This window comes from Aricia agestis, chromosome 4 (assembly GCF_905147365.1).
Source record: "Aricia agestis chromosome 4, ilAriAges1.1, whole genome shotgun sequence".
NCBI lineage: Eukaryota > Metazoa > Arthropoda > Insecta > Lepidoptera > Lycaenidae > Aricia > Aricia agestis.
In genome coordinates, this window is record NC_056409.1 from 730,072 (window position 1) to 748,873 (window position 18,802).

General features: G+C 35.9%; 1 protein-coding gene across 2 annotated transcripts in view; it reads left to right on the forward strand.

The window, feature by feature from the left end:
• The first annotated feature begins 233 nt into the window (after positions 1–233).
• LOC121726393 (neuropeptides capa receptor-like) overlaps positions 234–18,802 on the forward strand; it is a 54,063-nt gene continuing 35,494 nt past the window's right edge. For both annotated transcript variants that reach the window (XM_042113741.1, XM_042113742.1), the window contains exons 1-2: positions 234–693; positions 14,365–14,455. In XM_042113741.1, the coding sequence (XP_041969675.1) occupies positions 402–693; positions 14,365–14,455 (383 nt within the window). In that variant the 5' untranslated portion in view covers positions 234–401. The remainder of the gene's footprint in view (positions 694–14,364; positions 14,456–18,802) is intronic.

Consider the following 18,802-nt stretch of genomic DNA (forward strand, 5'->3'; position numbering starts at 1 on the left):
ATGGATGTGTTATATTAGATGATCACATGGGGTACTTTATGCGTGCAAAAACTTTTTTTACTTTTTCAACGAATAACCGCAGCTACACGAACTGTTAAGCAAAAAACATTTCGATATTATATCAGACGGATGTTGAGTGATAATTCCGAATATCCGTTAGTGGATGAGATAGAGATCCATTCGTACGTCTGTTTTCTCTGGCTCTGAAGCGTCAGTGTTCGCGCGAATCTCGCACCCAGTGGACCTATCTCGCGCTAAAATGAACTTCGTGCGCGTGTTTACATTCGCTAGTTTTTAGTTCGTTTAGCCGCTAGTTTTAAATAGCAGCTAGTTTTTATTTAGCCGATACTTTTAGTTAATTAGCCGCTAGTTTTAAAGTGAAGTGTGTGACAACTGATACCATGGAGTTTCTCCGCGGGAACGAAACTTACGATGACTTCTTCAACCGGTGCAACAATCTGACTCATTTCGACTGCAGCGAGGAGGAGATGCTGTGGTGGCTGATGGGGGCTCGCCGGCTGCCCCTGAAGGAGATAGTGCCGTTGACCATCCTCCTGGTGGTGATATTCACCACGGGGGTGGTGGGGAATGTGAGTGTGTGCGTGGTGATCGTGCGGAACCCGGGCCTGCACACCGCAACCAACTACTACCTGTTCAGCCTCGCCGTCAGTGATTTGCTGCTGCTGTGTTTCGGTAAGCGTTCCATATAAATACTTAGAAACGGATGAAAACTTTTCTGTAAGTTTATCAAAAGCAGAATATTATAGTTTATATTTATAATACTAGCTGTTGCCCGCGACTTCGTCCGCGTTAACATAGTATAATAACAAAGATGGATAGTCCGCTAACAAATATGAAAAAAGTAAAATATAACCTCCTCCTTTTTGGAAGTCGGTTAAAAAGTAGTCTAAGTTACACCTTATTACATCAACTATCTACCAAAAAAAAGTCCCGGCAAAATAGCTCCAGCCGTTTCAGAGATTAGCCGGAACAAACAGACAGACAGACAGACAGACATACAGACAAAAATTGTAAAAAATGTTGTTTTGGTATATGTATCGTATATAAATTCAAATGCGTGTAGTAAAACGGTTCTTTCAATATTACAAACAGACACTCCAATTTTATTTATAAGTATAGATGTATAGATGTATAGATTATGTACTAGGTAATATAGTACGGGAGCCCTAGAACATTTTTTTTATTACTATCAAGATAATTTTGTAGCTTCATTTTGATGAGACGAACAACATTTTTATTTGCGAAAAATCTCGAAAGTGGTAGCTAACAGAGATAGAAAGGATTTCATACTTTGAATTGATGGTCCTACAATATGGACTATTTTATTTGTAGGACAATGTTACTTTTAAATTATAAATGACTATTAATCTGTACATAGTGAATTTATTCTCTTTGTCAATATACAAAAAATCAGCTCGTTAGGGTTTCGTTATAGGGTTCTGCAATCAACAAAACTTGGTTGACTACTGAACCCTAACACGCTGATATTTTGTATAATAGGTTAATAGTTATATAATTTAAGAGTAACATTGTCCTACAAATATAAAAATCCATATTTTGGGACCATCAAGTCAAAGTATGAAATCCCTTCTATTTCTGTTAGCTACCACTTTCAAGATTTTTCGCAGATAAAAATGTTGTTCGTCTTATAAAAACCATAGAGTAATCTGGCCTCTGTCAAAACGAAGCTACTCACAAAAATTAGCTTGATACTAATAAAAAAATGTTCTAGGGCTCGACCTGTACTAATTTTTTCTTTTGAAATAAATAATATAAAATGTTATGAACTTATGACTTACAGCTATGTCACAAAAAATAAAATAAAGTAGCCTGCATGTGGCCACCCTATTCCCAAGGTGTGCAATAAAATTGTTAATCGCGCAGGATTCGTACATTTTGCCGAAATATAAATTACTGCTAAAAAATAATATGTTTCTCGGGACTCAAAGTATCTCCATACCAATAATATGCCGTATGCGTAACACTATCCGAAATTTCTGATCAGAAAAATTCGGACGCCAGCCGGAACGCACTAATTCGGACGCCCGCTGGATCATACATTTTGTTGTGAGGTCTACAACAAAATATTGTACCTACCTATGATCCGGCCGGAATTAGTGCGTTCCAGCGGGCGTCCGAATTTTTCTGATCAGAAATTTCGGATAATGTGCGGCCGGGCTAACTTATCCATGCTTTAAAATTATATAAAAAAAAAAAAAAAAAAAAAAATCATTTATTTTCAGACCATAGATCCATAGTGTTAGTAACAATTTGACTTAAAAAACTATGTTAGTAGTACACTTGTATTTATTAAATTGTGAATTATACAATTTAATAAATAAAATTATAAAAATTTGAAAATTAAGTCTATGATTGACAGGTTCATTGAGACTTCATAACATGAAGTTCAATGAACCTGTCCACCAAGACTGAATCTAAGCTTTCACTAACCATCCTCAGGACTTTGTTCGAGCTCCCCCGCACTCTGTTTACTAGTGAGGCGACCTTTTTCCTCATTAGTGCATAAAAGTCATCTACACCGGCATCTGCAAACATACCTGATGCACTACAGTAGCGAGGCAGCCGGAACAAGCCCTGAAGATGTTGTTGTATTGAATACGCAGGGCATTGTAAGACTTCTGTGTATATTTGGCCCACAGACTGCTCGTGTAAAATGTCTGGCAATATGCTTTAAAAAGAGTGATCTTAATCTCAGCTGTGCACCGAGCAAATCTGTGTGCCAACATATTGCCACGAACCGCCAATGCCCTACGTTCCCTTTCCACATCAAATTCATCACATAGGTCTTCAGTGACTACATGACCCAAGTATTTAAACCATAGACATAATATATATTATATTATGTCTATGATTTAAACTGTGTGACACGGTTTAAAGTTTCTGAGTCTATGGTGAGTGGGGGTATTGTGGAAGGTCCTTTATTCTGACATTTAAATAACATAAACTCACTCTTTTTTTTTTTTTTTTGGTCTGACCGCATACACATCCATATTCGATTTCCTAATGTGGAATTACGATTTGGAATTCCGTGAGACTAGCGCAAACGTTCGTTTTTTTCACTTGAAACGTACGTGTGGAATTCATTCGAACGGGTGCGCCAGTTAATGTATTCCTGATTCCATGCATTCGGATTTTTGAATATTTACGGAAAATGTATTCGGAAATCAAATACGCAAAACGTGTGTATGCGGCCAGGCGGCCAGCCAAAAATAAGTTACGATTTATTTTAAATGCTTACAACATAGAAAAGTGCTAAAGACAATAATATTATAATACATAATAAAATAAAATAAAAACAATAAAATTCGCTCAGCGTAGCATAATAAAAATAAAATACTAAGTGTTAATATTGTTTAAATATTTTAAGTACCGATTCAATATTTTTTCGTTGAACCAATAAAATATGGTTATGTACTACTTGATAGTCAACTTCTTGAAGTTGATTCCTATGCAAATCGGGGACCTAAGTAGTTTGGTCGCGTTACGTCAAACCCAGCTGACAGATCACAATTAACATTGAATTGACATATTCGACCAAATAACGTTGGTCTGTCAATTGCATAGGAATCAACTTCCTCGATGGTACATAAGAATTTTTCCGTACGTTTAAGGTCTTCATAAATGACCATTGCTTGGGCAGTTATTGTTTTCGTTACACCCTTATAGGTACAATAATATTAAAGGGATGCGGTTATTTAGTATTTAGTAGCTAAAAATTCGACAACTATGCCAACAATTAAACATAATTTAAATTCTTTTTTTCATCTAAATTCATGTCAGGTTTAGTTTCATGAACGTCCTTGACCTTGGATTGTCTGATTATTCAGTTGGATTGCTGAAACATATCATTATAGTATTGCAAGGCTCCTCCTGGATAAATACAATGTATAAAATTCCAACCCCGTTTTCCCCCTAAGGAGTTGATTAATCTGTATTTTGCGGACGCCTACATTCTATAATGAAACTCCTGGCCAAATACCATGTTAATGATGTTATAATTTCTGAGGTTTCGTCATTAATCAGTAAGTCGCATGGCGCTTTTAAAAGTATAATAATAATAAAATACCATCATTTTGAGTACTTCTTCAAAATGTCAATACGATATTATAATATTATTATATTATAATATTATAAAGCGGAAGAGTTTATTTGTTTGAACGCGCTAATATCAGGAACTACTGGTCCAATTTGAAAAATTATTTCGGTGTTAGATAGCCCATTTATCGAGGAAAGCTATAGTCTATAATATTTTATCACGCTAAAACTAATAGGAGCGAAGAAATAAAGGAAAATGTGGAAAAAACGGGGGAAATTATTTGAAAGGGCTTATCTCACGAACTACTAGAGCAATTTTTCTGTTAAATGGCACAGATAAGAAGTAGACCACGTGAAAGATCATAGGCTATTTTTGTGGACTACTTTGACAGTGAAATATGTAATTAACGCGGGTGAAGCCGCGCGGAATGTCTATACCTAATATCATGAAAAAAACGTGGTGAAAATCGACATTCGTTTTTATATTTCGTCTTGAACAAAGAGAATGTCATATACTACGTAACAAGAGGTCGGACTTAGAAGAAAAAAAATTAACATTTATTATTTTTTTAAATTGAAACTAAAGTTAAAATTTTTAAGTGCAAAACTTTCCACTCTAAACATGCCAAAAATTAAAAAAAAAAAGAAATGAGCTCAAATAAATGTTTTATTTCAATAAAAATTATTGTACATAGCTAAATAAACACAAACCAATGAAACAGATTTAATCCACAAGGTTTAGGCAACAAATCCGTCCGCTGCTTACGCTCCGATTCCGATCCAGTGGACGCGCATCTTTATAAATACATACATAAGTATTATTACTTTGTTTTGTTACACCCTGTACATACGACAGCTGAAATATATCGCGTGGGCTCAGGCCAGCTGTATACCACCTCACTTGATCTCATAATCCCATACCTTCCTTCTCCTCCTCCTTAAATCTTCTTAACAACCATTGCCTGCAGACTAAAATGTTGCAAACTAGGGACCTAAAAATCTGAAATTAATGAAAAGTTTTTCATTTACTACATTTCCATACTTAAATTATTATAGTTAATAACCTTAACGTGCAATTAATTACTACAATAAATCAATAGACACATTTCAACATTTTCGAAATTAACTGCATACATACTGATACATTATAATATTTTCCATGAAATAATAATCTATCTTTTTCATATTATTATAGTTTAAGTTGTAAATTATTATACAAATATGCAAATAATCACTATGACATACTTTGTATTAGAACACAGTATGACATAGTTATGTTTTGCTTCAATTTATCAATTTACGGTTATATTTACATTTTACAATGGCTTACCTTTTGTTTTTCAATAATTAATCCACTAATTTACAATTTTTGAAAGAGTTGCTACAAAATAATTTTCACTAACTGAAAATCGAACTTTGAGTTTTAAACTTCTTCTTCGTCTTTTTTATCAACCAATCACAGTCGATCTTGCTTAAAAATTGCACAGATTATCCAACTTAATTTAGTTGCTACGTTTAAATTTGGAACCCAATTTTTTTTTGTTCGAAAGTTTCACCCACCTGGTCTTGAAGAAGGTTCCACGCAAATCAATGAAAGCCACCGGATAAAAGAGGTCGGTAGCGTTTAAATTGTTTTTTTTTTTTTAAATTTATTTATACGTAAGTGACATACAAAAGTAGAAAAGTAGAGTATAATTTATGCAATATAATATATTCCGTTTGCGATAGCACTCAGATACATTAAATAATGATTACACTTAAACTATTGAATAAAATGATTTAAGTCTACGGCCACACATGTGACATGACATAATAGTCCAGTCACTCTAGGGGGTTGACCTCGGAAAATCGAGATACCCAGTATATTACCAAGTAAAAACTTGTAGTTTGGCATCCTAAAACAGTTCTCAAAATTCACATATAATTGGATGGTCACAAGTTTTAAAATCAGGGGTCAAAAGCCACAAAAATGTTTTTTTTTTTTGTTCCAAAAATTTTTTTCGTCTTTCAGAGCTGCTACTTTCACAGTGAACTCTCTACAAGGTACACGTACACACCCTAAAGTATTATCACTTATTTTTGTTACACCCTGTATAAGGAATCCGGAGTTCTCTTAGTATCTTCGGAACCATAGTATACCTTGGTGCAAAATCTTGCGTTTTGGTAACATATGCTTAGGATGCTTCTCATAAAAAATCAACATATGGTTCCATATAAATTTTGAGGAGTTCCCTCGATTACTCATGGATCCCATCATCAGATCACCACTTTTGTGAAAATGGGACCAAATTGGAGTGAAACCTAATATAACAAAATAAAAATTTTGAAAAAAAAAAAAAAAAAAAAATATATATATATATATATATATATATATATATATATATATATATATATATATATATATATATATATATATATATATATATATATATATATATATATATATATATCCACAGCCGAATATACAACCTCCTCGTTTTTTGGAAGTCAGTTAAAGAGAGTAAGGCGTAGAGCGCGCGGTCGGAAAATTTTTAGATTAATATTTTTTGCAAATCTGTAAGTGTCAATTTATTTAATAACACATACCTGGACATGTAATTAAGAAATTGTTGAGGAAAGTACTTAAATTGTATTTTAATTTTTATCTAATTTTAAATGTTTTTATTAAACGTGTCATTTTACAGATTTATTATAGTCAAAATTAATTAAAATTTCGAGAACAAGTTCTAATTTCAATTCTCTTCTTCTTCTTCGTTATCATCTTCTTTTTCTTCTTCTTCATCATCGTCATCGTCCCTCTGCTGCGGAATTTCCTCTTCATTACCGCCTTTAACGACATTTGTCTCCGTCATTCATGATTTCTGAATTAATGGTTTTATCATCATCACTATCGGTCTGATATGACACAGAATTGAGACAAGCTTGTCCATTATACTGGGCGCAAGCTAAGGAGCACTGTAACCCGCTTTCCTGCATCCACATCTTGAGCCACAGCCACTTTTGCAGTATTGTATTGAGTAAATCATCTGGAGCAGGTGGTTAAATAATCATGACAAGTTCCAGGAATCCGTTTTTGATCGAGACTATCAGTTGACCTCAAGTAATTCTCTGACCGCGCGCTCTTTTTTTTTATTAAATAAGGGGGCAAACGAGCAAACGGGTCACCTGATGGTAAGCAACTACCGTCGCCCATGAACACTCGCAACATCAGAAGAGCTGCAGGTGCGTTGCTGGCCTTTTTAAGAGGGAATACGCTCTTTTCTGGAAGGTTTGAAGGTCGTATAGGTCCGGAAATACTGCTGGTGACAGTTCGTTCCAGAGTTTTACAGTGCGCGGCAGAAAGTTACGCGAAAAACGCACTGTGGAAGACTGCCACTCATCAAGGTGATGAGGATGGGATGTTTTTCGCGTAGGACGATGGCGAAAAGTTGCAGGTGGTATGATCCCGAACAATTCCTCGGAGCACTCCCCGTGATACAACCGATAGAGGATGCAGAGTGAAGCTACATCTCGGCATAATTCCAAGGGGTCTAAGCTGTTTGAAATACTGTGGCAGTCAACAATTCGAGCGGCCCTTCGTTGGATACAATCCTGAGAGCTCTACGCCCTATATTTTGAAAACAGTTTAAGGTATAAAAATGTTAAATAAAAAAGTTGTAGAAAATTTACGATTGATTGCGAGATTACGTCGGTATTTAATTTTGCGGGGCAAGTTCAATTTAGATGTACAGTCTGTCAAGAAAGAGAAGACACTTCCTAGGGTGAAAATACCGCCTTACGATGGTGATATTTTGCCTCGTATTTTCGCAGACACCGTTTTTATACTTTCAATATTATAACCCATAGACGTTTATTTGAATTAACAGGGTTTTTATCACGGAGCTTTGTATTAGCTCCGTGGTTTTTATACTTAGGATTTAAGAATTATTATATCGCCGTCTACTTAAGGCGGGGATTAATCTCAATCCAAAACGATAACCTTGCACACAACCAAAGACCAAGCGTATACGCATCGCAATAAGATTCATTTTAGCTTAGCATAAAACTGTAATAACTCGGGTGGATCTTCTCTATTTTTCATGTTTTTTTTAAATATCTTTGGAAATAAACATTAAGAATCAAAATTGTTCGGTTAACGACATTTTAATATAGATTTACTAACAATTTATTCAAATAAAATGTATAATTATCCTAGTTAATACTTATATTTCGATGAAATAGATTTTTATCGGAGGTGAGTTTGTAAATTAATTACAGCCAAAGTATTACGTATTATTGAAATGTTTATGATTTAAGGTATTTTAAATATTGTGCTTTATATCTCATATTTTTTAACACTTCGTTATTATATTGGAACTAGGTAAACAGGGAGTCACGGAATAACAAATTGGGATTTATCCTCGCCTTAATATAGAATATTAAGTAGACGGCGGACCGTCTACTCTTTTTTTTACAACCTGTATATCAGTGTATAACGCGTGGGGCTTACATTTTATTCTGGGATGTACAAGTTATTGTACCCAAAGAATGTACCTCTATAATGGCAAACTTACGTAATGGTGTTAAGTTCGGTGTCGTTATTGACATTGGCACTTGACAGAGACTGATGGATCTCTCGGCAATCGGCATTGTTCGAAATCCTGATTCCTGAGTAACTTCTGCGCCGACGGCCGACAGGTCTTCATTAAATAAATCTAGGGAATCCCCTTACTAATAAAATATCTACATTGAGTATATAGACTTTAAAGCTACACAATGCTTTGTCCTTGTCGGTTTATTCACTTTTTTAACGTATCAGACACGTACTAAACGTTGTTAAACCATGACGTCTGTGAACACCATATGGATGCCATATGGATTCTAAAATATTTTATAGGGGGTTAAGAAATTGCTGTTGTTTTGTTATTTACAAATTAGCAGTACCTTACTCTATTAAATTATAAGTGCCTATGAAATCCATACTTATATAATATATTCATACGAGTTTTAAGGTCTGACTCTTCAGAGGGAATCCCTCTCTACAATTATAGGAAATAAGGGTTTGAAAGACGATCTTCGGAATGTAAGTCGATAGTGTGGAGCATTAATCCGTACTAATAATATTATTATTAATGTAAAGTGACGAACAGACGACAGAAGAACTTTCTTACAATAATACATTTGTAGTAGGTATTGAATTATGGTCTAGTATAAAATAATATAATAATTTAAACGATATCGAAATTAATTTTAAACTTAATAATAAGTAAACGAGATCTGGAATTCATATTTTCAGTATAAAATTTGTAAAATTTGATGTAAGTAATAACATTTTATATACGAGTTACCCATTATGGTTTGAGTTAATAAATTACAATTAGTATAATATTATAATAATAGTGGCGCCAACAAATTCCTTTGAAATATTCTAAATCACGTTCCATTCTGTGACTTACTTATGTGAAATTTGTTACCAAGCAGATAATAACTATAACTACATATCTTAAAATTAGTGTTTGTAAGTATTTGAAATAATATTCAGCAATAGACGTTTCTAGCACTACTTAGATTTTATGGTCTTACAAGGTGAACCGGCAAATGTTGTTTTGCCATATTGGTACGTATTCTGCCGTATTGGAACAATTATTGTTTCTTGAAAGCCTTAAAGCAAGTTGTAGTATTTTCAGGATCGTCAACTTTCAGACAAACTTCAATATAGCGCGATTCAGGTAAATGTACGCTGTCTAGTGTTTAGTCCACTACAACGTTATTTTGGGTATAAAAAGTATATTTTGGTCGACTGTCAAACCCCGTCATAAGCACACATTAATATGTACTTATTTAAACATGACACGAAAATTTCATGTACTTACTATCAGCCCCCCTAGACAAGTGGCAAAACGCTAACGCTAACGCTAGCGTTAACGCTACAAAATGTATGGATTTGACATTAGTACGAGGGCTGCTATTTATGTATCCGGAATTAAAAAAAGAAACAAACATATTATATCATTTAATATGGTTTTATTGCTTTTCAAAATATTCGCCGCGATGATCGACACACTTTTGCATACGCTGGAACCAATTTTCATAGCACTTTTTCCATTCTGATTGAGGTATCTCCAAAACGTGCATTTTGAACGCATCAACAGCCTCTTCGCGGCTCGAAAAACGTTGACCACGTAATTTGTTCTTCGCGTATGGAAATAAAAAGAAATCGTTAGGTGCCAAATCAGGGCTGTACGGCGGATGACCAGTCAATTCGATCTTTTGACCCTCCAAAAACTGAGTTGTTTCAGCTGAGGTGTGACAGCTAGCATTGTCGTGGTGTAATATGATTCTGCGTTGTCGGTTGTCCTTTCTTATTTCTTCAAAGACTTCTGGTAAACAAATGGTCGTATACCATTCAGAATTAACCGTTTTACGATTCACTAATGGCACTGTAGCCACATGTCCATTAATTCCAAAAAAACAGGCGACCATTTGCTTCAAAGTACTTTTTGCACGAGTAACTTTTGTTGGTTTCGGCTCATCTTGGAACACCCACACCGTTGACTGTTGTTTAGTTTCGGGGTCATATGCATAGATCCAAGATTCATCACCTGTGTAGATATTATAAACGGCTTTTGACGTACCACGGTTGTATTTTTTTATCATTTTTTTGCACCAATCGACACGAGCCCGTTTTTGATCGATTGTCAAGTTGTGCGGAATCCAACGCGAACATATTTTTTTTTACAGCCAAATGTTCGTGTAATATCTTATGTATGCTCGTCATACTTATGCCTAAGGACGCCTCTATCTCGCGATATGTAACATGACGATCACGCATTATTAGTTCCCGCACAGCATCTATATTTTGTGGGACAACAGCTGTTTTTGGGCGACCTTCTTTATTTTCATCCGTGAGCATAGACCGCCCACGATTAAACTCACTGTACCAGTGATAAACAGTGGTTTTTGATGGTGCTTCATCTCCAAAAGTTGCGGTGAGTTGAATAAAGCACTGTTGTTGATTTAGCCCACGCCGAAAATCGTAGTAAATCATTGCACGAAAATGTTCACGCGTTAAATCCATGGCAAATGAAGACACGCAATTTTCAAAATGACGCCACAATGGAAAAATAATTGACAGTCACATGAAGCAAAATGTATTCTTCAACCAAAGAGTTCTATTTTCAAATGTTGTAATTACTTTTTAAATATTGTTCTTGTAAGTGGCCAGTTCCGGATACATAAATAGCAGCCCTCGTATTCGCTAGCAAAGCGATGACTTATGTCAAATCGCATACATTTTGTAGCGTTACCGTTTTGCCACTTGTCTAGGGGGGCTGAGAAGTTGATTCCTAGGCAGACGGACGGCGATTCTATCTATTAAAAAAAACCGCATCTAAATCCGTTGCCTAGTTTTAAAGATTAAAGGGAACAAAGGGACATGAGGGAAAAAAGCGACTTTGTTTTATACTATGTAGTGATTATTGTCAACTTGCCAATATTCTCGTTACGGACTCGCAAACCAATTTCAAAGGTTCGCAGTTTTTGCAGCAGCTTGGTCCAACTCTCTGATTTGTCCTGGACTTGGAATGTTTTTTATATCAGGGGAAAACTTTTCGCTCGTTTATTTCTAGGGTTTCCGCAGTATTGCGTCGCTGTCAGAGTGTCTATCACGAACTTTTTCTACTTACTCTGTCGTTTTTATTTATAAACGATAAAAGTTCTCGTTCCCTTATTTTGTGTGAATAAGATTAACGCCTCGAGTCTCAACTTTAGGAAATACGCCAAACAAATGTTCTTACAAATCTCTTCTTTCATTATAATTACATTTTCGAGATGGCTTCTCCATGTTGGCCATGTTTGACGAATATATGCGATGACGAACCTGTAGAGATGCATATTCCTCTTTAATTGCCCACGATCGTCATCGAGTATGCGTGCTGTAGACAATTATAGGCCTACTACGAAACCGTTTTGAGACTCTAACGATACGAACGAGAACGCAGCGTCCTGCTCTAACAACGTCATTTCACGTTTGTTAGAGTAGAACGCGGCATTGTCGTACGATTGTTTGAGTCTCAAAATGGTTTTGTGGTACGGCCTCTAACTCGTAATGGTGATAGGTGCATTACGGTTGTAAATCATGGCCTCAATGATGTTTGCCTAAAACGACGTAACCAAAATATCTTATAAAATATTATCTTTGCAAAAATCCATATCCCCAAAAAGAAATTTATAGGGGGCCCCGTATAAAAAAGTTTTTGGGCCCTAGGTTTCACGCCGGTTTTCTATGAGCCCGTGGTATTTCTCCGGTCGAGCCGGCCCATTCGTGCCGAGGCATGGCTCTTCAACGTCAAGAATTACAGCCCTAGTAGTCGCATTTCTTTGGCAAGCGATTTAAATCGTAAACGCTAACAAAATGTATGCGTTTTGACATAAGTCATCGCTTCGCTAGCGAATACTAATGTCAAATCCGATACATTTTGTGGCGTTGGCGTTTACAATAATCGCTTGCCGCTTGTCTAGGCCCTCACGATGCGCATTGTAATGCTCGGATCTCCTCCCTCAGGTCTCACTGATGTAATGCTCGACTCTGTTTGTAACGTTACATTACAAGCGAATGCTCCCGGTGAGGTGAGGTGTGAGGAGTGACCCTTATATTCGTTAAAAATACGAATTTTAGCCAGCCCCTAGACGAGCAATACATTGTCAATATCACGTATTGCAAAATATTATTGACCGTCTAGGGTTGATATTGAACATCGCGCGCCTTCAATCCACTTGTCAAATAAACTGTTCAACAAAATTGAAGCGCGATATTGACAATAAAATTGCTCGCCTAGCGGCCGGCCGGCACGAGACGAAACGAGTGAAACAAGAAGCAAGTCCGATATAATGATTTGTGCAGTTTATTCTCTATAAACTGCTCAAATCATTTTGCAAAAACTAACCTTATATTATTTTTTAGCAATACCTACGTTAATATAGGTTAGTTTATTTGGAATGTCAACAAATTGTTAATAATATTAATTAGCTGGTTATACAGCAATTACTATCCTACTTCCTACTAGTCCTACTAATATTATAAAGGCGAAAGTTTGTTTGGATGTATGGATGTGTGGATGTATGGATGTTTGTTACTCTTTCACGCAAAAACTACTGAACGGATTTTAATGAAACTTTACAATAATATAGCTTATACATCAGAATAACACATAGGCTACAATTTTAACCGAATTTCAAAAGGGGGGAGGTGTTATGTTCGTTTTTTATGTTCAACGATTACTCCGCCGTTTGTTAACCGATTTTCAAAATTTTTCTTTTGGTATATAGGGTATCATCCTAATTTGGTATTATATTCACAAAAGTGGTGATCTGATGAAGCATCCATAAGTAATCGATGGAACTCCTCAAAATTTATAGGGAAACATGTGGTGACTTCGGTTTCGTGAGAAGTATTCTAAGCATATGCTACCAACAAGTAAGATTTTGCACCGAGGTATACTTGGTATATTAGCATTCTTATTTAATTATTTTCAATTAAAATACGAACTTTCAATTACTAGGCGAAGACGCGCGCCATTTAGCATAGAGTAGTAGATTCAGAGTGTAATGTAGGCAGAATACAGATCTATGATAAGACGACGATGACTGAAGTACTTACTCACGTAGACGAGTTTGTATTTACTATTTTGGTAATATGTATTTAAAATATTACGTACATGATACATGCGTACATTATAATAATTTTATTATGGTACATATTTGAAAATATTTAAGTAATTTAAATAAGGTAATTAGCTATAGTGGACTATGGATCCATATTAATTATAAATGTTATAAAAAAGTGAATTTTTATTTTTATTTTATCCACTTACTCAAATAGATTCTGCATTCATTCGAGTGTAGGCACTAAACTGTGTCACTTCTGCGGTACTGATCTATAGCAATCACCGCTCATGCCTCAAGTGCGACATGTTTTTTGTTCGCAATAGCTGCTCTAGTACGTAGTACTTACTACCTCAGTGCAGTAAAATAATAAAATAACTCAACTTAGGAATTTTCTTTAATTATCTAAGTGATCGTCATACCACATCGTCGTTTGAAGGTGTTGATTTGTAAACTGAAGAATGAATTTAAATATGACTTTATTTAAACAGGATATATAGGTACATTTATTTAAATACTACATGTTTTCTCGCAACTTTCATTGCGTAAACCCATTAAAAGCGACTAGCGTATGAGTTATGAGGTCACGACACTATAATATTTTTTTTTATTTTGCAGATCGTACTAAAGGAATGTCAATTTCAGGTCTGCCGAACGACCTCGCGGTGTACTGGCACCAGTACCCGTACAGCCTGGGCCTGACCTTCTGCAAGCTACGTGCCTACATATCCGAGGCGTAAGTGACTCTATTGAATTACTATGAAACTATATATAGAGGTTAGACTCTAACCTCTAACCGTTAGAGCGAAGCCACAGTAGATAGAATAAAAATATATCTTTTTAACTTTTTTATTTTATTTTTTTAATATATCTTGGAACTAGCCCGGCGAGAAGATCTGGCGTAAGAAACTCGCACGGGTTCGCTCTTTTACCAAAAATGACTATAGAACAATAAGGCTACCCCCGGAGCTGAGCTAATCTGCGTAGCGAGGAATGTGTTGTCCAATAGAAACGCTTCATTTGCCTGACCACGTACAGCGCAACGATTCTATTGGTTCTTGTAAAACACATTCCTCGCAACGTAGCTTAGCTCAGCTCCGATGGAAACGCAGCCTAACTTTCATACATTAGACCGCTCAGATATAGCTCCAACCAACCAAGGCAACGAAAATTGTATGACCGACCCGAGTATTACAACTAAGGGCGTCCATAATTTGCGTCCCCCCTTGATGAGATTTTGTAAGATTTTCCTTTTGACCGCCAGGTCCTCTAGAGCACAAGAACAGCTTTCGTAATTTATGGACGCCTCCTAACGTACGTGTGCGTTTGCTGTAGTGGCTGCAAAGTGCAAAGCAGTCAGAAAACGTCGAGCCCACCGTACACCGTAACGCACAGTGGGATGTATTTATATACTGAAGTGTCTAATATTAATAAATATAAAAATAAATATTTCTAAGCTGCGTAAAATCTTTGGCCTCCCCCCCGCCCCCTTTACGCTCCCTTAAAATCAAAATACCTAAACTTCAAAGCCGTAGCACATTCCATAAAAAATTTCATAATATAAACTTTGACCCTTCCTTACAATCCTTTTTTCCAGTTAAAAAGTAGCCTATGTCCTTTCTTAGGCTCTGAGTCTAGAGTCAAGACTATCCGTTAACAAAATTTCATTACATGATGTTCAGTAGTTTTATCGTGAATGACAGACAGACAGAGATACTTTTACATTTATAATATTATAAGTATGGACAACGTTATTTTTTTAATAAATTCCAAGATGTTTTTGTTCTCAATTCTTTGAAACTATAAAAATATAGAGACTCGATATTTTTATAGCTTTTATAAAGATGTTTTATTTTTTTGTTAGAGCGTAACGACTTATTAAAACATGAAAACAATGTTTCGGTTGAAGGAGTTTTTTCTGATATTATTATTTTACTAGAATATGACGGCCGCAACTCCTTTGCACCAAGTTCGGGAACCGTACATTTTGCGGGATGAATAAGGAGTTTTTTCTGATATTTTTATTTTACTAGAATATGACGGCCGCAACTCCTTTGCACCAAGATTCGTTTATCGCGCGGGAACCGTACATTTTGCGGGATGAATGTATCGCATAAGTCCTTTCCCGGGACTTAAAAATATCCCCATACCCACAGAAATAAAGCGGTTGGGCAAAAATGCCTCATTGTGCAGTCTCTAATTGTAAAAACAGAAGTACGAAAGTGAGGTCAAAAGGAGGTATTTCTTTCCACGGGTAAGTTATTTGTTTTAACTAAAAGCAAAGCAAAAATTGACACGAGCGATTCCTTAGCAACTCTTTCTTTCAGCGCTGCTACTTTCACAGTGAACTCTCTACAAGGAACATATACACACCCTAATAATATATTATACTGTATACACAACCTAAAGTATTACCCTTAGTTTTGTTACAGCCTGTATAAAAAATAATTTTCAATTGTGTTAGTCGCGCTACAACTCGGGAACGACTAAACGGATTGGGCTCATTTAAGTTTTAAAATATTTGCAGAAGCCCAGGGAAGTTTTGTAAGATGAGAAAATATGGAATGATGCGAAGTTCACCGGGTCAACAAGTCACTAAAATATGTAGATCACTATGTGGGAAGTAATATTAATACTATTTCGCAACCTAAGAAAATATTTTGATATCATATAACTTTACCTATCCCAAAGTTTTAGGGCTTAGCTAGGCACTTTTACTTTGTTTTCATTAGCCTAGTTGCGGTACAGTCATGTTTACCGTGTCGTGTCGGCCCCAAGATGAAATTAACTTCCATTTGTAATTGTGATTTCAGACCGAAATTGAGTTGGTCCCAGAAATTAGGAGCTTGCTTAAATGATTAAAAGAAGCTGAATAGACTTTTATTAATATAATATTAAGTAAATAATAATTAACTTTTGGGCTATTACTATCTACCGATCACAGTTTAAATTACATAGTACTAACCATTTTATAATCTGTATTCTGTAGTGTTAATGTGTCCAACATAAAAACATCACATGGCCCAGAACCGGTCTGTGATATACCTCCCAGCACCACAAAGTAAGTGCTGAAGGAATGGGGTCACAGACTATGCAGGAAGCAATGGGCTGAGACCCCTGGCCTTGAACACTCCAAGGCACTAATTCCTGACTTCAACAAGAAACAATCAGAATTAGTGCTCACCTTGGGTAGGAACCAATTAAGAATCCTTACCAGAAGCCTAACTGGGCACTGCAAGCTCAACGAACACCTAAACAGAATGGGTATTTGTAGCATAACGTCTTGCAGATTCTGTGAGGAGGAGCAAGAGACACCTATTCACCTTCTCCTTGACTGTCCCCCTCTACTACAGAGTTCAGAGCAGGAACAGGCACCTTGATCGCCACAAATACTCATCTATACAGGACATTCGTGGCACCAACCCCAACCATATCGTTCAATTTATGAGCAGCATTGGGTTGGGGATGGTACTCTAGTGCGAAGGAGACACAATAAATCCTTATGGGTCGCAGTTCTTTTCCTACCTAAGATATGAACACAATTCAAGCTCAAATCGCTAAACGACCTCCAACTATATAAATAAAAATCGGCCAAGTGCGAGTCGAACTCGCGCACGAAGGGTTTCGTACTGTTATAGCGCAAAAATAGGCAAAATTTAAGTTTTTTGTATAACCCTCTTAAATTAAAATTTTATTTTAATATTATGATTAAGTAATTATTAAAGTACGCATATAACTTAGTATTTTGTGAAAATTTCAAGTAAGTACCTATATCTGTTGCCATTTTTTATATCGAGCAGAAAAGGGCAAAAAAATCACGGTGGACATACAACGAATTCTCAGTAATAGGGTCCCGTTTTTACCCTTTGGGTACGGAACTTTAAAAATGAATTTAAAATTTTGTTACTCTCGCTAAAATTCGTAAAAATTCGTAGACTAAAATTAGCACAATCGGTGGATTGTGCTAATTTCAGTCTTGAAATATTCGTAGAAGTCCTTCCCAGGACTCAAACTCAAACATCGTTTCTTTAAAAAAAACTTCTATATTTTTCTAGTAAAAGTTAAGTGATACGAAGTTCACGGATCATCTATTTTATAAAAATAAAATATTTTATAAAACAAAGCTCTAGACCTGCCGTTAATGTATAATGTATAATCTACTTCCTAGGCAGATGGCGGACCTGAGTAATTTGGTCGCGTTACGTCAAACCCATATCCGATTACAGCTAACATCGAATTGACATAAGGCGAGCAACTGCCGTAGGTCCGTCAACTGCCTAAGAATCAATTTCCTCGATGGTACAAATAACACATCTCTAGATCTACCGTTAATGAGTAAATATGTACAAATAACTTGATACTTTTCATACACAAACCACAAAAATTTCTGAAACTAATTATCCGCATGGAGAGGAGAATTAACGGATAAAGGGAATGTGTATCGAGAAAGAATCATGCTATCAAGAAACAAACGGGTTTCAGGGAAACACTATAATAATTGAAATACCCGATAATAATTACAACACAATTCCAAGCTGCGCAATTCCTACCTTTAGTTAACGTTAATAGTTAAATACCGTTGCTAGAAGTTAGAAGTAGAGTGATTTACCTAGAATCTCATTAGATAGTTTAGTTTTCCAGCTTCTAGTAATATACAAATAGAGTATTATGTTATCACCAAGTAGTTTCTGTTTATTCCTTCGCTGGGCCCTGATTTTCATACGTAGACTTACGCTTTGAGCGCAATTACTCGCACGCTCATACTATTTTATACAACATTTCATGCAATAAATAATTATTATTATTCTATTCTGTTTCACGCGCTAGTGAGACCAGCCTTAAACTCAAGCGATATTCGTGGTATTAAAATCGTGCCCTTGCTTCTAAATATCTCAATCTACTTCTAATCTCTACCCAACTGCTCCAAAAAACACTCGATTTTCATACCTTGAATGTTTTTTCTTAGGCTGTTCAGTTCCCTCTCTCGCACGCGAGTGAGACAACCTGTAATCCAAGGGACATTCGAAGTTGTAATCTAGGAGGAGAATTATGGGGCCTTAGCTCCTAAATACCTTGGCCTTGT